General features: G+C 43.3%; 1 protein-coding gene across 1 annotated transcript in view; it reads right to left on the bottom strand.

Moving 5' to 3' along the window:
• Positions 1-24,538, bottom strand: part of LOC128695258 (uncharacterized) — a 1,855,180-nt gene that overhangs the window by 1,077,404 nt on the left and 753,238 nt on the right. The window contains exon 4 of the mRNA XM_070099904.1: positions 1,419-1,899. Coding sequence (XP_069956005.1) covers positions 1,419-1,631 — 213 coding nt within the window. The 5' untranslated portion in view covers positions 1,632-1,899. The remainder of the gene's footprint in view (positions 1-1,418; positions 1,900-24,538) is intronic.

Raw genomic sequence — 24,538 nt, 5'->3', positions numbered from 1 at the left:
CACAGACAATGCCTGGATGTACACAGACAATGCCTGGATGTACACAGACAATGCCTGGATGTACACAGACAATGCCTGGATGTACACAGACAATGCCTGGATGTACACAGACAATGCCTGGATGTACACAGACAATGCCTGGATGTACACAAACAATGCCTGGATGTACACAGACAATGCCTGGATGTACACAGACAATGCCTGGATGTACACAGACAATGCCTGGATGTACACAAACAATGCCTGGATGTACACAAACAATGCCTGGATGTACACAGACAATGCCTGGATGTACACAAACAATGCCTGGATGTACACAAACAATGCCTGGATGTACACAAACAATGCCTGGATGTACACAAACAATGCCTGGATGTACACAAACAATGCCTGGATGTACACAAACAATACCTGGATGTACACAAACAATGCCTGGATGTACACAAACAATGCCTGGATGTACACAAACAATACCTGGATGTACACAAACAATGCCTGGATGTACACAAACAATGCCTGGATGTACACAGACAATGCCTGGATGTACACAAACAATGCCTGGATGTACACAATGCCTGGATGTACACAAACAATGCCTGGATGTACACAAACAATGCCTGGATGTACACAAACAATACCTGGATGTACACAAACAATGCCTGGATGTACACAAACAATACCTGGATGTACACAAACAATGCCTGGATGTACACAAACAATGCCTGGATGTACACAAACAATACCTGGATGTACACAAACAATGCCTGGATGTACACAAACTTTCTACTCGCATAACAGTTTTTTTTTTTTTTGTCACAAGTTTTGTCGTCTTTCGACATTCACTTAGTGACTTATTATTTAAACTTTGTCTAGCATATATATTCTTTGTTTTGGAATAAAATCTTTATCCGAGTTTACTATAACAACTTGCAATTGTTTGGTTATTTTGTCATTATTATTGTCAGTAATTGTATACGTCTCTTAGATTTAATTATTCTTATTTGAAGACGTTCAATATTCTTATAGTCTTTCATTCTCATTTCTCTCATTCTTTGGGTTCTTTATCTCGTTTTTACCCTAACAATTCTCATCTTTACCTTGCAATCATTTCGTTTCCTCTCTTTCTATTTTTTTATTTTATTCGTGACCTCTCATTATCGCTCCTATCCCGCTTCTCTCATTTATTAACCTACCCATCTAATTTACTCTAAGAAAAGAGAAAGTTATCATTATTATCCCTAAGTTACCTAAGTTAAGAAAGAGAGACTAGGAATGGGAAGAATCATCGTCATTCCAAGAAAGAAGATATCTCCAACTCCATGGACCAAGAGCCTTCTACCAACATCAAGGCCCATCACTGAATGGGAAAGAAGAATAATCATCCCAGATTAATGCCATAAAACCGTCATAAACTTTACCTGAGCTCTCTGAACGCGGGCTGAGAGCGAGAGGCGTGGCTGGTGATCTCCATTCTTGCACGCCCCTACGCCCATGCCGCCCCCCTTCTTGCCCCTACTGCCCACATCTTGCTCCTGCGTGTGGCTCCTCTGCGCCTCGCCCACGCCGGCCCAGAGCACAAGCAAGAGAGCTGGCACCAGCAGCAACAGTAGAGGCTGCAGCCTTGCTCTCATCTTCAAGTGTTGTAGACACACTCAGTGGCGTTGTAGATATACTCAACGGGGTTGCAGATACACTCAGCGGCGTTGTAGATACACTCAGCGGCGTTGCAGATACACTCAGCGGCGTTGTAGATACACTCAGCGGCGCTGCAGATACACTCAGCGGCGTTGTAGATACACTCAGCGGCGTTGCAGATACACTCAGCGGCGTTGTAGATACACTCAGCGGCGTTGCAGATACACTCAGCGGCGTTGCAGACACAGCGGCTCTAGTGACGACCTGAGGAAGAGACCTGCATTGGGTTAGATACATTGGCGAGAGTTTTAAATGCAAAATTGTGTTAGACTTCCTGCATCTCCCTATTTCTCGCCTACCTCTCCTTCCTCCCTCTCCCTCTCTTCCCCCCCCCGTCTCTCCCGCTCTTGTTTATCGTGAAAGCAACAAAATGTTTATGGAGTACTGGGGACCAAACCGATGTCCTTGAAGCCATAGGTTTACCCCACTACTGATGAGCCAATTCTGTCGCTGTCTTTAAATAAAAGTGATCAGGACTAAGAACTAACATTATTATTATTATTATCAAGGGGGAAGCGCTAAACCCGGAGGATTATACAGCGCCTGGGGGGGGGATGTGGAAGGCATTCAGGCTTAATTCGGGGAACTGGAGCACAGATCCAATTCCCTAAATCAAGAGCCCCTCACCAACATCAAGGAACCTTCCTTGAGGGGAGAACTAACAACAGATATCAGACACCGATACAATAAAGAAAAAGACACGTGGGCAAGCACTTCAAACAATTTTATGAATAACACTTCGGTATTGAATCCTTGTTCACTCCAGGAATAAAACATGAAACACAGGATATATAATAGATGATGTAGGTGACCGTCCTTGCCTTGTACATAAAGTTAATAATCCTTAACCTAACCTTGTAAAATCATGCGTAAAAAAAACATCAGAATAAAAAGGTGTCAGGTCAGGTTTAGGCAAGAGACAGGCAAGGTTTAATCATCTTGGAAACAAGGTCACCTGATCGCTGTGTTGCAATGTGGGCTGCATAAAAATCAATATATATATATATATATATATATATATATATATATATATATATATATATATATATATATATATATATATATATATATACATATTCATATGCACTTCTTACATTATAACAAACTATTTCTTTCTGCGGTATTACAAAATGAACATTACATATAATAAAATATTGTTAAGCACAAAAGAAAGCCATTGCAAACGCAGAGATAACATTAAACTCAACCACCAACACTACCCTCAAAAAACACAGATTCTGTATTCTGCTGGAATGAGAATTGGTCAAACTTCACACAGACGCTTGCAAGAAGCTGTATCCGTGTAGGTGCCTCTGCCCAGCCTTCCATCACAGACCTCTTCTGGAAGAAAGATTCCAGCGACACGCCCAATAGTGAAGCTGAAATGTACACTATACCATGCAGACGGTGCAACAATATCTACGTAGGAGAAACGGGGAGGAATTATTCTACAAGAACACAAACAAACCAGGACAGCAACACTGATCAAACGGGAGTTATTTCATGCGTTGCAACAAAGCAGAAATCATGAACAGAGAATCAAACAGGGACCTGCGCCTCTGTAGTGAAGCATCATTAATTGCAACTGCCAATGCCATAGAACAAAGAGTTGGCAAATTCACATGATACAGCTCTCTGCTGCTACGTGGCGCATCAATTAGATGACTCCATCACCTGACTTTTATCAATGAATTTCCTCGCTAAACATACTGTGTTTTTTCTCTTATATCATTTGGAATGACAATTGTTCCAACGCCCTAAATGCATCCAGTTCAGAAGTCTTAAGTGTATTTCATCAACAGGACAAGTTCAGTTACACGACAATACAGATACAGGCCAGCAACAGATGGAGGACAAGTACATATGTAAGATGTAATACATGTGCAAGTACATATGCAAGATGCAGCACATATTCAAGACAAGTACATATAAAGGCTTGATACGCATACAGGACACGTACAGATGAAGGTTAGGTATACATCTAGGACAGATGCAAGACATGTTGGGATCAAGGTCAGGTACATGTACAGGAAAATGCAGGACAAGTACAGATAAAGGTCAGGTACACTTACAGGATAAGTAGAGATATATAATAAGAACAGATACAAAACAAGTAAAGACGCAGGAACAAACAAGGGACAGAGACACACAGGTCTGGGCCTAGTGCTTTAAAATACTGAATTGCGTCACTCATTTTTCTCTACCCAAGATCAGCTAGACCACCATCACCACACTCCTTGCACTCTGCAAGGAGTGGTGGTGGTGGTCCATGCAGTTGAGCGCTTAATGGATCTACAAGTATAATAATCATAGAATAATTATAATAATCCCAGAAAAAATGCAAAATAGACATTTATCTAAATATCTTTAGGTATTATTAATAAATGCGTTAGTAAGTGTAGAGACGAGTCTGCTTTACCTACCTACTTGGAATCTACCTGGAGTCTACCTGGAGGGTATTCCGGGGATCAACAACCCCGCGGCCCGGGAGGCCTGGTCGTGGAGCGAGCCACGGGGGCGTTGATCCCCGGAATACCCTCTAGGTAGACACCAGGTAGGTAGGTAAAGCAGACTCGCCTCTCTGCTTAGGCCGCTGAGAAATGATTATCTTGCTGTTAAAGCTCACCTGCTGTTGATGTCGACACAGAGTAACTAGAAGCAAACAGCTTTATTAAGCTGCTTGGAGAAACTAACATTAACATCATTAGCAGCGGAGAGTTGTGGCCAAATTGCATTGTTAACTTGGGTGTAGAATGTTCCTGGGGGCTTGATGCCGGCGCTGATTAGGTTGTGGTGTGAGGTTGCTGGAGGAGAGGAGATGGAAGGGAGGTGATGAAAGATAGGAAAAGGGAGAGGAGACAGGGGTGAGAAGGAAGATGGAAGAGAAAGGAAGTGAGAGTGAAAAGGAAAGGGGAAATTAGGAGAGATGGGTAAAAGGGGAGGATAACACAAGAGGGGGAGGGGGGCAGAACGAATCAAAGGGGTGTGAGATATTCTGTTTAAATTTAGGCATTTATATATTTGTAGCCAGAAGCAGCAAAGTTCGGGGTATCCGGAGCTCACTTTAAAAAACCACAACAATGTATCTACCACCGATGATAGGAAAATGATAGGATGGATAATGAGAACCTTCAACACCAGGGATGCCTAGCCCATGATGATTCACATCAAATCACTTGTTCTCTCTAGGCAGAAATATTGCTGCACACTCACGGCCCCTTTCAAAGCAGGTGAAATTGCAGACCTGGAGAATATACAGAGAACTTTCACGGCACGTATAAATACGATAAAGCACGTAAACTGCTGGGAACGGTTAAGTCCATTGATTTGCACTCCCTGGAACGCAGGATAGAAAAATACTTGATAATATACATTTGGAAATTCTTGAGAAACTAGTCACAAATTTGCACAAGAAAATCACTCAGTACGAAAGCAAAAGACTGGGCAAGAGATGCAACATCTCCCCAATGAAAAGCAGGGGCGCCACGAGTACACAGAGAGAACACAATAAGTGTCAGAGGCCCCAAGACTGTCGACTGCCTCCCAGCATACAAAAGGGGGATTATAAATAGACCTCTGGCTGTTTTCAAGAAGGCGCTGGACAGCCACCTAAAGACGTTACCTGACCAGGTGGGCTGTGGTTCGTACGTCGGTTTGCGTGCGGCCAACAGTAACAGCCTGGTCGATCAGGCTCTTAACCACCGCAAGGACTGGTCACAGACCAGCCTGCGGTGGCGTTGATCCCCGAAACCCTCTACAGGTATACTCCAGGTTTACACTAATCCCCCGAAACAGCTCAGGACAGGTACGACCTACTTTTACTGGATAATAATTTCCCAGTCTCCTAGATACCCTAACCCGAGTCTCACTATACACAAAAACCCTTTTTTTACTGCTTTACGTAACCTATCATCTTTTCCATTCTTTTGCACCTTCTGCAACATTGCTACCCTACTATATCACATGCCTCTTTTAAATCAATAAATGCAATGAAAATTTCCTTACTTATATCCAATTATTGTTCACATATGTGTTTTGATGTGACCACTTGGTTTATGTATCACCTTAATTTACAAAACCCTCCTTGTTATTTTGCAATCCTACTACCTGTCGTGCCCATAATTCTTTTAATAATAACTATCATATGCATTTTACTCGGTATACTCAGCATGCTTGTTCCTTTATACAAAGGAACTATGCACGCTCTGCTAGTCCCTAAGCACTTATATTCATGCATATATTGAACAAAAGCACCATCATATAATGAACAAAAACACTGTCTATCTCAGCTGCTTTATTTACATACTAAACTGGCATTCACAACAGCGTCAGTGTTTGCCTGACACAACCTTAATAATCCAGATCCCAGAATACTCAACTCAGATACGCATTTTGTTAATATCTGCTCACTGCTGATCATTCTCGCTGTCAAGCAGCCCTTGACTGATGTTAATAGCAGTGGAGCACTGTTGGTAATGAGGGCAGCGGAGAACTGTTGGTAAAGAGGGCAGTGGAGCACTGGTGGTATGAGGGCAGCAGAGCGCTGGTAGTAATGAGGGTAGGGAAGCACTGACACCTGAATGGTTGTTGTTATGCTTCGAAGGCAGCGGGGCCTTGGTGGTGAGTGGCAAAACATTAACTGACTCCTGCTTCTTTGCCGTACCTCTGGGTGTGTGTGCGCGTGTTGAAGCTGTTTTGGTAGTAATCCTACATTGCAAGAATCTTCCCCTTTGCATTGTTCCTTTTCTTCTCCCGATCAACCAAAATGAACAAGTGAGTCAGGGAGTTTGAGTGGGAGAAGTGTGGGAATTAGTTATAAGTGTTTGAATTTTTTTTTTATTTTATTTAAAACAGTGCGATACAAAACGACAGAAATATATTAAAAAGATACACGACAAAAGATTACTGCACAAGAATCTCACTTAACCCGAACACATAATAACGACACCATACAGTACAATGGTATTACACTCTCACACACAACACACCGTATATTACAGTGGTATTACACTCTCACACACAACACACCGTATATTACAGTGGTATTACACTCTCACACACAACACACCGTATATTACAGTGGTAATGCTCTCACACACAACACACCGTATATTACAGTGGTAATACTCTCACACACAACACACCGTATATTACAGTGGTAATACTCTCACACACAACACACCGTATATTACAGTGGTAATACTCTCACACACAACACACCGTATATTACAGTGGTAATGCTCTCACACACAACACACCGTATATTACAGTGGTAATACTCTCACACACAACACACCGTATATTACAGTGGTAATACTCTCACACACAACACACCGTATATTACAGTGGTAATACTCTCACACACAACACACCGTATATTACAGTGATAATACTCTCACACACAACACACCGTATATTACAGTGGTAATGCTCTCACACACAACACACCGTATATTACAGTGGTAATACTCTCACACACAACACACCGTATATTACAGTGGTAATGCTCTCACACACAACACACCGTATATTACAGTGGTAATACTCTCACACACAACACACCGTATATTACAGTGGTAATACTCTCACACACAACACACCGTATATTACAGTGGTAATACTCTCACACACAACACACCGTATATTACAGTGATAATACACACTCACACACAACACTATACACTACAGTGATATTGTTTTATTTGTTCAAGAACACCACTAACAAGGTTACATATTACAAAACATCAAACACTGGAAATTATAAAGATTGCACAATAAAGCATAGTGATAAAAACACACACACACAAGCACACACGTATACACAACATGACACTACATCAGGCACATACTAGGCATGGCTTCCGCCTGTCAACACACACGTATGCAAGACTTAATCCAAGATCTCAGGTGCCCAACAGAGCACCACGGTACTCAAACATTAATTTAGGCGATTATCACGAGATCTTAACATAGACATAGGTATTTACGACTCACAGAAGGAGACGGGATAATACTACAAGTCACAATAAAAAACATCCAATATAACAAAAAACTACGATGTGATATTTTACATCTCAGCAAAACAAAGAAAAAAAATGATGCAATCAGTTACATGTGATATAATATTACTGAAAAGCCCACTATAACACGGCATAAAATATAAAAAATAAGAACCAACTGCTTATGCTAGGAAACACATCTATACAATATACACCAATGACTTGTATTGAGAGATAAATGACGGAAGACCTTTTAACTTCTGTGCATACAAAGTTTTAACAGTTCTAGCGACGTCACCATTGTATAGGAGACGTATATAAACACAGAGATAACAAAACATTCACATAACTATTATACACAATTAGTCACAGCTGACCAGCCCGTTAGATTACCCAGTGAACGCTCACAAACTATCTCAAATCTCTTAACTCCAAGGCTTTATATTCAGAGGGGAAGTCTTTCTCCCATCTCCCCTCATATACCAACCTATTTCGACACTTTGTCCTATAAATCGTTCCCGCTAAAACCCGAATTCTACTGTTACCTTCAACGTGCCTCATAGCCCATGACACAAATATAATTGGCCACAACGTACGACACCGCACGTTGTACACGCATATCAACCCCACCTCAATTACTGGGAGCGCTTGAGGTTCCTGAACCTGTATTCCCTGGAACGCAGGCGGGAGAGATACATGATTATATACACCTGGAAAATCTTAGAGGGACTAGTACCGAACTTGCACACGAAAATCACTCACTACGAAAGCAAAAGACTTGGCAGACGATGCAACATCCCCCCATGAAAAGCAGGGGTGTCACTAGCACGTTAAGAGACCATACAATAAGTGTCAGGGGCCCGAAACTGTTCAACTGCCTCCCAGCATACATAAGGGGGATTACCAACAGACCCTGGCAGTCTTCAAGCTGGCACTGGACAAGCACCTAAAGTCGGTTCCTGACCAGCCGGGCTGTGGCTCGTACGCTGGTTTGCGTGCAGCCAGCAGTAACAGCCTGGTTGATCAGGCTCTGATCCACCAGGAGGCCTGGTCACAGACCGGGCAGCGGGGGCGTTGACCCCCGGAACTCTCTCCAGGTAAACTCCAGGTAAACTCCACCTACATCAAAACTCAACGCTCGGAGCGCCGACAAACATCCCCCCCCCCACCAAGCGCTAAACCCTACTAAACCACTCACGTACCATGCCTAAAGTCTCACAGAAATACACAACGTGAAAAGCAGATTCCTCCACCCCGCACGCCGAACAACCCCGGTCCTCCCCCAAACGCCTATTATACAACACCACCCCGGACGGCAGGATTTCATGCAAAAAATTTAAAAACCACTTCCCGTACTTGAGCAAGGAGACGCAACTGTTGAACCCGCCTCCATATATCACTCCACGCGTACATGGAGTACATTCCTTCAACTCGCACCACGACTCTCTCCATACCCGCCCTTTCCAAAGTACATAATTTAACACGTCGCACATCCCTCATGCGTAATAACACGCCGAGCATCGACTCGCACCTAATTAAATCCCTCCCTCCCCACCACCTGAGAAGGTCGCGATACATTTCAGTTAACCCACCATGTATCCCACCCAGTCTGAGAAAACGACCCTTCACGTAACACGCTATAACACGAGCCTCTAGAGCAGTGGTTCCCAAACTTTTTCAGCTTGTTACCCAATTTAACATGCCACATAAAGCATGTTACCCCTTTCACAAAATGTTGTTATTATTGATATATATGGCTAAATTAAAACACTTGAGATATTTTCTTTTATTTATTGTACTTGAACATTGTGCATCTCTAATGACTATTACCAAAGATGTCAAGAACATCAGTGGGATGGATGGAGTTGCATACTTGAAGCTAGTTTAGGAATTCTTGGCTTCATACCAGCTTATGTCTACCTCGGCTGATGCTCACAGATAAACTGACAGTGTGAAATAGAGGCAGCCTCAGGAAGTGAGTGACGCGTACTGGACAGGTCGATCTGGGCTACTGAGTGACTTTTGTCCTGAAGCATACTTGTCAAAATACTTTTGGGTTTCCACACACTTAGCTATATATTTCTTTTTTTCTAATACTGTATATGAGTTTTTGATGTTTATTGTTATTTGGTTTAACTTTATTACTTATAATAGGTTTACTTTGCAACTTTATATACTAAGACAAAGTTAACAATAATCCTCATACCGGGTACCGCATTTTCTTGATTTTCAGAATTCATAACTTTTTTCTGTCACCCCTCCATTACCCCCAAAAATGGTTAAATTACCCCCAGGGGGTAATTTACCCCCAGTTTGGGAACCACTGCTCTAGAGGAATGAAACCTAACCCTCCCTGATGCATTGGTGTCTCTACTACCGCTCTTGTGAGCCAATCGCAACCGGAGTCCCACAAAAATCTATAAACTCTATGCAGAAGACGTTTGACGTCCCCCTGCAACAGAGGATAAAGTGCAGCAACATGCCATGCTTTGCTATAAAGCAGAACATTAATAACGACCGCCCTCTGTTGTAGGGTTATGTGTCGCGGCCGTAGACTATTTAAGCACCTTAAGACACTGTATACCACCCTCCCCGAGTTACATGCCCTCGTCTGATCAACTTCTCGCATATACTGAATACCACATATAGTGATACGATCAACCACCGTCCACCTCTCTAGACCCACCCCATCCCCCACCCACTCTCCCAACGCCATAATCTTCGATTTTTCTCTATTAACACACATCCCCGTAGCCTTACCAAAATACATCAACAAGTCTCCCAACAAAACCCAATTGCTCCCTCGTACGTAATAGCACAGTAGTATCATCTACACAACCCACAAGGACCGGTCGACCACTACTCGAACCCCACGACGAATCTACTCCCCGCCCACAAACAGCCCAGTAAAAAGGGTCCTGCATACATGTAAAAAGCATTTGAGACATGGGGCATCCCTGTCGAATGCCCCTGTTCAAGTGGACAAAGACACCTAACTTCCCATTAATTTGTACTTTAAAACCAGCACCATTGTACAACGAACGGGCCCACATGACGACCTCATTTCCAAAACCCTGCCATCTCATGAACTTAGATAGCACATCACTTTCCACACTATCAAAAGCAGCTCGCCAGTCTAAAGCCAAAACACCACCCCCGCCCCTCGTTCTGCATTCCTCGACAAACTCCCTGATATTCCCATGACAATCATACATCGATCTACCTGGCACGCCAAACTGACCCTTATGGATTACCTTATCAAACACTTTCTTAATCCTATTCATCAAAATTTTTGCATACAGTTTATAGTCACTACACATTAACGCTGAGACAAACCTAACATCCCCTCCCCCTCCATCGCATTGAGGAAACGAACCATAAAAGTCTGTATTACCTCCCAATGTTGGATATAAAATTCACACGGGATGCCGTCAATGCCTGGCGCCTTCCCCTTGCTCATTCCCTGCAATGCCTCCCACACCTTCGCCTCAGTTATAGGCCCGCCCATGAGAAGGCGATCATGGTCATTCAACTCAAATCGTACATCCCGCCCCAATTCCTGTATCGCATGCTCACTCACTTCTTTACTTTGCATTTGGAGCTTACACCATGTATCGACATAAAAACTTATTCCTTCAGTTAAGACCTGTCCCTCACTATACCCGTCAACTCCATCCTGCACCACTAAACTCACAATTTCAGTCGCCTTTCGCCTTTGTGCCTGACTACGTAAGACAAGAAGACGGCTTATCACCCCACACGGCCTCCTCCACTTCATTCGAAATACGCGCCCCATCAAAAACCTTATTTTTCAATACCTGGATTTGTTCCTTAAGATCGTCAATCTCGTCCACTGGGTAAATTCCAGACACCTCTCCCTGCGCATAACAATGCCGTAAAGAATCCTCCAGGTACCTCAGAAAACCATACCCCAAGCGAGAGGCCTCCTTACCCTGATGCACATAAAAATCCTTAATTCGAGGCTTCACAACCTCATCCCATTGTCGCACTAAATCCCACCCTTCCCAGGAGTCTACTCCCATAGATGCCCATAAGTCCGTGAGTAATGTCCTATCATCCGCACTTTGTAGCAGTCGCATATTTAACTTCCAATATCCCTTAAAACGGTTCGGGAGACCCCCCCCCCCAGTCAAGCTCCACAAGAAGTCCGCGATGGTCGGAGAAATAGACGTTTAACACACACACATTGATTACGACCACCCGCCAAGACACACACACCCTATCTAAGTGCACCGCATAGCCCCTACACACGAAAGTATGTTCAATCCCCAAGTCACGTCTTCCACTTTCATCCATGAACCCCAGCCCTGACAAAAAATCACCCAAAATAAGCGAACAAAAGCCCGCCTCCATCGGCTCAACGTCTTTACGGCGCACCACACAGTTCCAGTCACCACCGACCACTGTAATATCCGGCAGGGACCTCAAATAGTACACTAGGACATCTCTAACAAAAGTATTTTTAATTTTAACATCATGTTCGGCCGGCCCATATACTCCTACGAAACCAACCCTTCTATTACCCCAATCTCCCATGACTCGCACCACCCGACCCTCTCCCCCTTCCTCCCAATGTTTCATCACAAACGGGCTTGTCGGTTTTATCAACACAGCCACTCCACCTTTCAGATGTCTCGAGCGAGTCATATAAACATCATAACCATCTATCTCAAATAAACTTCCTACTTTATGATTATGTTCTTGCAAAAAACACACATCCACTGCAAAGCGATTCAACCACTCACGTACCTGCACACACTTTCTGAGAGTTTTCAAACCATTAACATTAATAGTTACACACCTAACTTTGCCAAAGGTGGCTTTCCTCTAGGGGCCACTACACCCATTTTCTCTTTGCGTCGGCAAGCACCTAAGGCACCGCCCGTACCTTTGGCATTCTCCGTGATATTACCTGCTGTCCTGGATCCGCGCGACCCCCCACCAGTGATTTCCGACCACGTCTTCTTCCCTGAACGTTGTCCAGGGGTCAAGACGTCGTCGGAGTCGGACGGGGTAGCCGCACGCTTCCTAGAAACAGCATCCTCAGCAATGTCAGTACCTGAGGTGTTCTCCTTGTGAATGTCTACCTCAACAGTATGAACTCTCGGACCCTCCACATCTCGCACGTTAACTAACTGATCAACATCATCCAAACGTGCTCTCTCCACACCTGAACACTTCAACAAAGGCACACACGGCTCAGAATACTCATGCGACGCTAAAAGGTCGCTCAATGTAGATACAATATTAGCCTCTATGTCATCTGCCTCTCTTGCTAGAGGGATCTCACTTCTCACTTGTTCCACCTCATCATGGGAGACAGTCCCAGGTAGAGTCACACAATTATTATAATCAAGGGGGAAGCGCTAAACCCGGAGGATTATACAGCGCCTGGGGGGGATGTGGAAAGCATTCAGGCTTAATTCGGGGAACTGGAGCACAGATCCAATTCCCTAAATCAAGAGCCCCTCACCAACATCAAGGAACCTTCATTGAGGGGTAGAGTCACACAAGATGACTCTTCTAGCATGGCCCGGTCAACCTCAGCACTCCACGATGTCAGGTGCGGCAAGTCCTCGACGACTTTGTCATCCGGAGTCTGACGAGGAACCTCGCCGTCCGGACGATGACCACGTCCCGAGGGCGGCTGGCGCTGGACACATTGTGCCGCGATGTGATCCAAAGCCCCACAGAGGCGGCAAGTTCGTCTCTGTCCAGGATACGTCACGTACAGCTGGTAACGAAAATCCTCCAGGTCTACGTACGAAGGAATTGGCTGGCGTAGGGACATTTTCAATGTGAAGGACCCCTCTTGAAGACCAGCATAGAGGCCGTCAGATCATCGACCCATAGTAACCTGGTGTATCTTCCCATAATGTTCAAAAGCATCACGTATGTCGACTTCATTGGCCTCAAAAGGCATGTTTCGCACACGTACCCACGTATAGTATCGTGAAACGTCACGCAAATGAACAATGACTCCTGGGGTGACTTGCTTACATCCCGGTACTGGTTGACAATCTGCTCATAGGTCTGAGTATCACAAAACTTGACGAAAATCCGGGAAAATCCATTCAAGGCGACACCACACAGGGATTCACGCTGGATGCCATATGTATCACGAATGATCGCTGGCACCAACACATTAATCGATGCGCTGGTGATTGTGCCCCGTATTAGTTCAATACAAACAGTATTAACTCTCCGGCGAAAACCAGTCGCCATTGTTGTTGATGTATCAAAAGCTCCTCCACCAGGTGTCGGGACTGAGCAGAAGCAGCTGACAAACACTCAGCACAACGTCTGAACAGGGAATTAATAAGTGTTTGAATCACATGAATCAGTGTGTGTGTTAAACGAGCCTAGTAAAGGATTCTGAGCGAGGTAATATAACTTACGATTCTGGGTGTAAGTCGAGTGTGGTAAGTAATTGTGGTGATTTGAAGGATTGCTTGAGTAGGTTGGAGGGTTATGGTCGTAGGTCGTGGTGGAAGAAGTGTGATAGGGATGTAAGAGAGAGGGTTGGGAATGAATTGTAGGTTATGGGAGCTGGAAGAGCTCTAGTGTGAAATATGAAAGTGATAGAATGAAATGCAAAGGAAGACAGACGGGTGAGGGAGTGAAATGTAGGGTGAGAGTAAGGTAGATGTATAGGTGAGAGCGAGTTAGAAGAGTTTGGGAGTTTTTTTTATTTAAAACGTTATATTACAACATAATGAATAAATATATATATAAAACCACAATCCCTTATCAAGCATGTATACAATAAAGAATTCAAAATCACAGTACATCATGTAAAGTGTACGGCATTCTCACAGCCGCTTTATACACTTCAAGCCGCCTAGGATGGTTAGAATCCATACAAAAGCAAATAACAGTTAAGAGGTTTGTGACCCAATATGTCATCCTACTACAATAATGCACCAAAAGACATGCTATATTAAATCATATATCCCTATCTCCACCACCACACTAGATCCTAAATAATCACATAGCTCAACCCATAGCATATATGTTTAAGAACATAAACAGTGCCTCTGTTTAAAATAATGCACAACATACAACCACGAACACTCCTAATTATCAACAACGTTTGTGCGCACAGCGCACCATGTCGTACTAGCTTACTAGACCTCCCTAATACCCACTTCCACCTGCACACAGGCTAGCGAGTGTATAACAGAAATAGGCAGTTACATTGGTCCTGGTCTAACATGTCCCACTTCAAGTGGGAATGGCGGTCGCAGACACAGACCGTCCACAAAATATACATCAGTAATGATATATACGTGACGGATTCCATTTTATGTTATTTAAAACAGTATGACAATATGACAAAACACAAATAATATATTACCAAGCAAGCATGTGTTCTTATCGTTGGACTAAACTATTCCCGTTTATCGTAAAACTGTGACAGAATGATAATACACAAGTTATATTGAACCTTCTAACCTAACCACCCTACACCACATTGGTCTGTTGTATACAGTTCACCTCTAGACTCTCCTCCCCTGCAGGGACGCCCCGCACACGTCGTTTGTAAATGTGTTCACAGAGTCCCATTAATGTCTCATACTCAAGGTTTCCTAACCATAACATTGGCACTCATGGCGTACATTACATAGTACACATTAATGATGGTATTCTCACAAAAGTTATCAATACAAACATGGAGATTAAACAAAGTGCCATATAACAACACTGGATCACTATTATACCTCACGTCACGGTACAACCTGTACGTCTTAGTGCCTGGACACACACACATAACTGTGCCCTGACCCACTCAGTACCCACACCACACCCTTGTGTGTCGAATCCATACCCAAGCTGTTATCCATGCACACCAAACACGCTTCATGTGCCTACGTCCAGCGCCCACACAAAATATTATACAAACAACAATGCATACATCACTGTCACCAACACCTGGTCCCCCCCCTGGGGAGAACCAACCGTTGACCCCCCTAATTCATAATGATGTACATACCGTACTCCACACATACCTGAAGTGCACACCTATAACATCACTTATAGGCTAATCATGTGGTAAAAACTTACCCTAGTGATAAATATATAGATACAATATATTTGTAATTCCACCTTAGAAATACAGTGACTCGTATAGCTTATCACAAGGTACATTGAACTTACATGCTACCACACAAGAGGCTCACGTTTGTATAAAAATACAAGAAAACATACATATTTAAAAGGGAGCCCTATTCATCAGTTATCCACAACCAGGTCTACACTTCCAGCTCCAATTAACACATTACATGAAATAATCCTTTACACCAGAGAGACTCGCTTACCTCACTCACCTCCTCACTTCACACCTCGCACCAAACGCATCACTCACGCCCACTCACTCTCAAAGAATCCAACTCTATTAATTCCCCTTAAGACCGTAACGCCCATAAGTCCCTGACACTAAAGCTACGATATCCCTCCAAAAATCTAGAATACCATCTTTCCCCGGTGATGTTCCTATTCCACCGTTGCGTCCCATTAAATATCGCTGCCTACACCCTGATTCGCTCCCTTACCTGCGCACGTCTTAAAATCCACGAAGTGTACACAAAGTATGTGACAAGATAACCCATTGCATTCTGCACCGGCACCCCTAACCCTCCCTCCCCCCACATCTAAGCTTAATGCCCTTAAAACGCTCATCCCACCCCCACCTACCAGACGTAAAACCCTGCCAAACCACTTCCTCACCGATACGAACCTCACACAAAAATATGCCGCATGATAAACGGTATCGATGTCTCCATACACACAACACTCCCTACCCTCCTGCACACGCCTATTACCCAACACTTCCCCAACGGCAATATATTGTGGAGAAATTTGAACATTACCTCTCTTACTACAGCCTTCAGTCATAACCCTTTCAAGCACCCACATATGGCACTCCATGCATACATACGATATCTACCTTCAACCCTAGCAACTACCTCCCCACCACTCACTTTAGCCAGTCATCCTATCTTGACCCTGCGTGGGTCCCTTGCAAATATCAATAACCTCAACATTCCCTCACACGCCTGAACATCCCTACCCCTCACCCAACGCCCTAAATCCCGCCTCACCCATGCCAAGCCTGTGCCTGCAACTCTACCCTCCCTCAAGTAACTGTGTTTTACATAAATACCCAACAACCTTTGATGCAACACCATTAACCCCAGCCCTCCCCGGCTTACCGGTAGACACACATCTCTCGACAACCAGTCACGGCCGGAACCCCAAATATATCGATACACGGGCTTCAACAGACACTTCTCATCACATGTTTCCAAGGGGTATATACCAGCCACATGCCACAGCTTACCATACAATATCACATTCACCACAATGGCACGCTGGTGTAGCGTCAAACCACCTGCACGCAATCCCGCCATCTACTCGAAACCCTATCTACAGTTCCTTCCGAATTCACCTCCCGCGCCTTCTGCAGATTCCCCATGTGAACTATCCTACACACCTTAATTTGACTTACCAGGGACCAACCGTCCTCCTGCCCGAAAGCCCTACTCACTCTGTCTCCCAATCTCATAAGCATAAACTTCTCCCTATTAATCTTTATCCCCTTTGCCACGCCAAATCTCTCCACCAACTCACCCACCTTTTGCAAACCCTTAGACTTCCTGAACAGAACCGTGCTATCATCTACGTAACCCACCATTCCCGGTTCCAGAGACACCCCACCCCTCACGACTTCATCCCTTACACCCCATAGCACAGCCCTATAAAACGGATCCTGGAGCAACACAAATAGAAGCTGCGACACAGGGCATCTCTGCCGCAGACCTCGTTCCATCCTAATAAGTATCCCTAGCCTACCATTCACTTGTACCCTCACCATAGCCTTCTCATACAACATCTTAGCCCAACTGACAATTTCCCTCCCGAACCCCTGCCACTGTATAAACTTCGTTATAACGCCTCACGCTCTACACAGTCATACGCCGCATAATATACCCCCTAATCATCCTCCCTCCCCCCCCCCACGCTTTCATCTAGAAACCTGCATATCCCCTGCCCCACAGACATCAAACGCCCAGGCATTCCATATTGACCCTCATCCAAAACTCTATCAAGAACTCTTTTTATCTTATTTCCTAACACTTTAGCAAAGATCTTGTAATCACCACACATTAAGGTAAATGATCGGTAATCATGCACATATTCACAAGACTCCTTTTTAGGGAGGATGACCACCACACCCGTTCTCTGCAGGTCCCCCAACCTGCCCGTGGTTTTCATGGCAATAAATAAAACCACTAAAAAGTCATGCAAAAAGTCCCAATTTTCCTTATAAAAATCGCAAGGGATACCGTCAATACTCGGCTATTTTCCCACACTCATTCCCTCCACTGCCATCCTAATTTCCTCCTCACTTATAGGCCCATTCAAGTCCAACCGATCCTTATGCACTAGGTTACAACATACCCATTCACCCATTTCACTTAGCGCCTCATAATTAACCCCCCCCACTCTCATACCACGCATCCACATAACCCATAACCTCCGTTGACGAAAGCACCTGCCCCTGACAATACCCCTCCATTTGCTCCTGAACCCTCAAGCTCATCAATTCCGTTGCCCTGCGACGTTTTCCCTGGTCCCGCAAGACACGCCGAAGGTCGGTCACCCCAAAAGACCTCTTCAAGTCTTCCCGCAACCCTCGCCGCATCAAAATTGCGATTTTGAATATCCCCAATCAGCTGTTTCAGAGCCTCAACCTCACCCACCAGATACTCTCCCCTCCCCTCCCAGATAGCATTCCTGTAATTGGCCTTCAAGGTAATGTAAAACCCGATACTGAAACCCATTCTGTTAAAAATCCCTCACCTACCCTTTACCAACCTTGTCCCCCCACCCAAGGATATCACCCCCCCCCCCACTGACTACAGCCCACCACCCCCTCCAAGCACTCGCAAAAGATTCCCTCCCCTTTTGCGCAATAATCCAACATTCATCTTCCAATATCCTTTGAAACACTTTGGCAACCTCTCCCAATTCAAGTCTGCCATAACCCCTCTATGATCAGAGAAACTCGCATTCAACGCATACGTTCTGCCCCCCCCTCCCCCCCCGAGATACGTATATTCGATCAAGCCTTGCCGTATAATCGCGCTAAAATAAACGTGTGCATCACTAAGTCCACCTCCTCCCCTCCCACATCCTCTACATTCACACCTCGCAATAGATCCCCCCCCCCAAAAAAAAAACAACAACTCCTAGGTTCCACATTATTATTATTATAATCAAAAAGAAGCGCTAAGCCACAAGGACTATCCTAGGTTCCACTTCCTTAAGTCTGACTACACAAATTCCAAACACCTCCTTTAATCGTAACGAATGGCACCGATCTTAAATGGTAGAGAAGGAAGTACCTAAAGAACCTATTCTTAACCCCACCCCACGTACAATCCACCCATACCACCCACCCCTCCTCCCCTACCTCTCATCTCTGCATAATAAACTGGCTGGATTCTTTAATCAACAACGCCACACCACCTTTCAGTCGTGTGGAACAACCCATATACACCTTGTAACCAGGTATCAACAACTCGCCTAATAATTTATAATTATGTTCCTGCAAGAACACAAGGTCAGATATATATCTCCTCAAAAAAAACTTCAGAAACCTTACACTTGCCCTCTGATTTTAACCCATTAACACTTAAAGTAAGATACTTGAAGGATATAGTGGGGGTTTTCCTTTGGCCCCCCTTAACGCTCTTAGAACCCAGGCGAGAACCCCCACCCCGCCCCCACAACCCCCTTTGCTCTCCCCTTGCGCATGCTCAATACCTTTACTTCTGTTTGCCACATCATACCATGCTTTCTTCCCAGATCTTTGTCTAGGAGTCAAAACATCCTTACTATCTGATACTACGGCCGCCCTCTTACGAGAGCCACGTTCCTCAAAAATGGCCTCCTCCTGGGTGTCGGCCCTGTGGACCTCCACTACCATATCCTTAACCAGCACTTCACCACACATTACCTCCTCGTTGAGACCTCCCACCTCTGCCTCCTAACGCACTGTATCCAAACCAGCATTAATCATCCTCGACGCTGATACATTCAACAATTCTTGCAGAGCCTCCTGTATGGAGGCATCCATCACATCCTGAGCAATCACAGGCTCCACCTCGCCCGTCACCGACACCAAGCCTACGTCCTCTCCAAGTCCAGGGAGGGTCACACATTCAGGAGACAACGCTCTCTCCCTCTCCGCCTCCTCACTCCACGCCTTTCGTAACGGATGCTCACGTCGCTGCTCCGTGGTATCGTCAGTCCGTGCCTCTACGCGTCGGGCAATGCTCCTCTATGTGGTCATATGCCCCACACAGGATTTTACAGACTTCCAACCAGTCCAGTCCCGTACCAGATGGCTACAGAGTTTTACAGACTTCTTCCCCATGGAAAATACATAATGACTGTAAATACAATTTTAAGGCCATACTGAGTTTTAGTGACTATCAAACCCCTCAAGGGAGGTTCCTTGACGCTGCTGAGGGGCTCCTGATCTAGGGAATTGGATCTGTGCTCCAGTTCCCTGAATTGAGCCTGAATACCTTCCATCCCTCCCCCCCCACATGCGTTGTATAATCCTATGGGTTTAGCGCTCCCACATGATTATAATAATAATGACTATCAAAGAACTGTCAGGTAAAATTAACAAAATAGCCAAATAAACAATAAAAGAAAAATATTTTTTTCTTTAGCGGTTTTTCCTTTTGCAGGTTAAAAATATTGACGTTAGTTGTCGATAAGTAAAATATGATTAACAAAAATCATTGCGGCTGCATTTTACCTGCACAGTCAGCAAAAATAATGTTTTTAATACCTATAATAAGCATTAAATAAACTATCGCTTCATATACACGGTTAGTTTTATACCTAAATAAGAAGCTTTTATCATAAGCCTGTTATAAGAACGACAAGTCTTGATAAGTATGACATTAGTGCAACAAGTATCTTTATTCCGAAACGTTTCGCCTACACAGTAGGCTTCGTTATCGAGTACAGATGAGGCAGCAGAAGCAGTAGAGACTTAGAGACGATGTAATCAGTGCATCACATTTGAATACGTAGTTTTGAGATGGTCGGTTCCCCAGGACGGAGAAGAGTTTTGTTCCATAGTTTGGAACAATGTGAAGCTGAAGTAACATGTTCATGTAGGTTCGCCAGGACCTGTCCTGACCCGGTTCTGAAGCAACAGTATGGAAGACTTATATACTGTCAAAGGTGAGGTTAGGTAAGGTTCGTCAGGAAACAGGACAAGTGTTTCCTAACACGGGTCTTAGATGACCCGCCGTTGGAGCTTTTGGTCATCTGACCGAGGCCTTCCGCTGGCTTACCGGTCCACCCTTTTAAAAGTGCAGATAATCTTGACGGCGGGAGAGACGGAGCCTTACTCAAACATTATCTCGCTTAGGTAGGCTACTTCTCGGAAATTGGTTCTAAAATAAGCACATTACCTCGCTTAGGTAGGCTACCCCTAGGAAATTGGTTCTAAAATAAGCACATTACCTCGCTTAGGTAGGCTACCCCTAGGAAATTGGTTCTAAAATGAGCACATTACCTCGCTTAGGTAGGCTACTTCTCGGAAATTGGTTCTAAATTAAGCACATTACCTCGCTTAGGTAGGCTACCCCTAGGAAATTGGTTCTAAAATAAGCACATTACCTCGCTTAGGTAGGCTACTTCTCGGAAATTGGTTCTAAAATAAGCACATTACCTTGCTTAGGTAGGCTACCCCTAGGAAACTGGTTCTAAAATAAGCACATATGTAGCACTATATAAATGAAAGAATCTGGGCCATTATTATTATAGAAGAAAGACGGTGATAAATTGAAGACCAACTGACGAGTTGGAGTTGTAGAGACGAATGTTGGCAAAATACAGAAGAAAAATTGGGGAGACAAACGTTAAATATACCGTATCCACTATATCAAATTTACGTTATGTAATCAGACACAGATTAAAAAAAAGACAAAGAGAAAGGCAAATATAAAGACAGACAAAAAAGAAAGACAAAGAAATAAAGACAAACACGGTGATGTAACAAGAGACCGATACATAACGAACACCGAGACATAAAGACGGACAGAAAGACGTAAAGTTAGAGTCCAAAAAAAGACAGTCATCAGAGTAGCTCGTCTCGCACCCTGAAACAGTCCATAGCAGTTGGTGGATCTTCATAAACCCTGCTGACGGAGTGCTCCTTCAACCCGGGTGACACAAACTACACAGGAAGTAAGATTATGTCTGCCAGCATCTTTTAGTTTAGGGCAAAGCATGAAAAAGTTCTTGTACTTCGACATGGAATAATAAAACTGGAAAAAGTGTAATATATATATATATATATATATATATATATATATATATATATATATATATATATATATATATATATATATATATATATATATATACATGTGTGTGTGTGTGTGTGTGTGTGTGTGTGTGTGTGTGTGTGTGTGTGTGTGTGTGTGTGTGTGTGTATGTGTGTGTGTGTGTGTGTGTGTGTGTGTGTGTGTGTGTGTGTGTGTATGTGTGTGTGTGTGTGTGTGTGTGTGTGTGTGTGTGTGTGTGTGTGTGTGTGTGTTTGTCGTGCCGAATTTGTAAAACTGGTCAATTAGCAAGAGCTCATTTAAAATTAAGTCCTTTCTAAAATTTTCTCTTATACGTTTAAAGATATATTCTTTTTATTAATGTTAATGTAAAAAATTTTAATTTTGCACCAAAAGCATCTTAGAAAACTTTCCTAACCTTATTATAACAAGTGCAATTTATTTTAGCCTAACCCAACTAAATATATTTTAAATACGTTTACAGTGATTTAATACACAATAAAATGTATTTTTTCGTTAGGTTCAGAACAATTTCTGCGAAATTATTGCATACACAAATTTTCACTTGTCCTATATGGCAAGATGAGCGTTACTATTAAAGCCAAAATCGCAAGTTCTGCCTATTCGTGAGCGTGTTTGATAGGAGTGAATGGAGACAAATGGTTTTTAATACTTGACGTGCTGTTGGAGTGTGAGCAAAGTAACATTTATGAAGGGATTCAGGGAAACCGGCAGGCCGGACTTGAGTCCTGGAGATGGGAAGTACAGTGCCTGCATTCTGAAGGAGGGGTGTTAACGTTGCAGTTTAAAAACTGTAGTGTAAAGCACCCTTCTGGCAAGACAGTGATGGAGTGAATGATGGTGAAAGTTTTTCTTTTTCTGGCCACCCTGCCTTGGTGGGAATCGGCCAGTGTGATAATAAAATTATATATACAAATATATATATATATATATATATATATATATATATATATATATATATATATATATATATATATATATATATATATATATATACATATAAATATGACAGGTTTGTAGATGAATGGTTCAGAGAACCGACATGTTGATAAATTAGACACATGTGCAACTCTTGGGTATCTTTACTGAGGAAACGTTTCGCCACACAGTGGCTTCATCAGTCCATACAAAGGAGAATCTTGAAGAATAGGAGGAGAATGAGGTAATCAGTCCCTCAACCTTGAGTCGATGTGACTGACCACATCGACTCAAGGTTGAGGGACTGATTACCTCATCCTCCTCCTATTCTTCAAGATTCTCCTTTGTATGGACTGATGAAGCCACTGCGTGGCGAAACGTTTCCTCAGTAAAGATACCCAAGAGTTGCACATGTGTCTAATTTATCAAATATATATATATATATATATATATATATATATATATATATATATATATATATATATATATATATATATATATATATATATATTATAAAATGTGTGCGTGTGTACGTGCTCAGTAATAACCCACGTGGAGACAAAAACACAGGACGCTGATCCTTAAGAGGTTATTTCTGAGAACTGAAATGTTCTTACACTTTATTCATATATGTATGAATACACGTATGTATGAATTAATGTATTTATATATGAATGTATGCATTGTTCCATGAACTTTATCCTCACCAAACTTGAATTACCTAGTTGTGATAGCGAGGGTCGAATCTCTCTTCGTCACGACCATCAGTTACATACAGTCGATTTCATTGGCCTTGTTCTTCTGAAATAAAAGGCTTGTATACATCACTAAGGATATTTATTTGGAAACGTTTCACCTACTTACCTTCTAAAAAATATCTTACGCTTCACAAACGTGTTTCCATTCTGTAGTTAATAACTACTGACAGTGTTTTACTACATTCTCTAAGAAATTCTTGTTCAAAATCACCCGTAATTCATAAGAGTTTTGAAACTCCAGATATACTTCCTTGGGCCCTGATCCGCTATTATCAGTCTTCCTCTCTGTCTTATCAAGTCCTCTGAGTATCTTTTACGTTGTAGTTATGTCTTCCATGTTTCTTCTTCACTCGTAAGTCAGTAACCAAAGATTATTTTTGTCTATCCTTGTAAGTCAGACCTCTAAATCTCTGGTACCAGTCTTGCCGATTTCTGGATTTTCTTTACTTGCTTGATAAAACGAGGGCTCCAGGCAAATGCTTCGTAATAGGTCTGACATATGCCATATGGAATTTCTGAAAACTGTTCTCAGGTTTCCAAACTTTCGCTGCCGGTGATGTTCTGTTGACATGCGCCTCGGACAACATGCTGAGTACTATGTGTTCTCTCCTGGCTATAGTGTATTCAACCCTCTATCTTCCTCCTGCTTTTTTTAACCCTGTTATTTTTGTGCGTGCGTGTGCGATGTTAGGAAGTGTTCTTTGAATCTTAGAGTGGTCAGAAATTGGTACGACTTGGACAGTGGTGT

Source organism: Cherax quadricarinatus, chromosome 70 (assembly GCF_038502225.1).
Source record: "Cherax quadricarinatus isolate ZL_2023a chromosome 70, ASM3850222v1, whole genome shotgun sequence".
Classification (NCBI taxonomy): domain Eukaryota; kingdom Metazoa; phylum Arthropoda; class Malacostraca; order Decapoda; family Parastacidae; genus Cherax; species Cherax quadricarinatus.
Note: the sequence above shows the minus strand (reverse complement) of the source record. Positions and strands in the feature narration are given on the sequence as shown.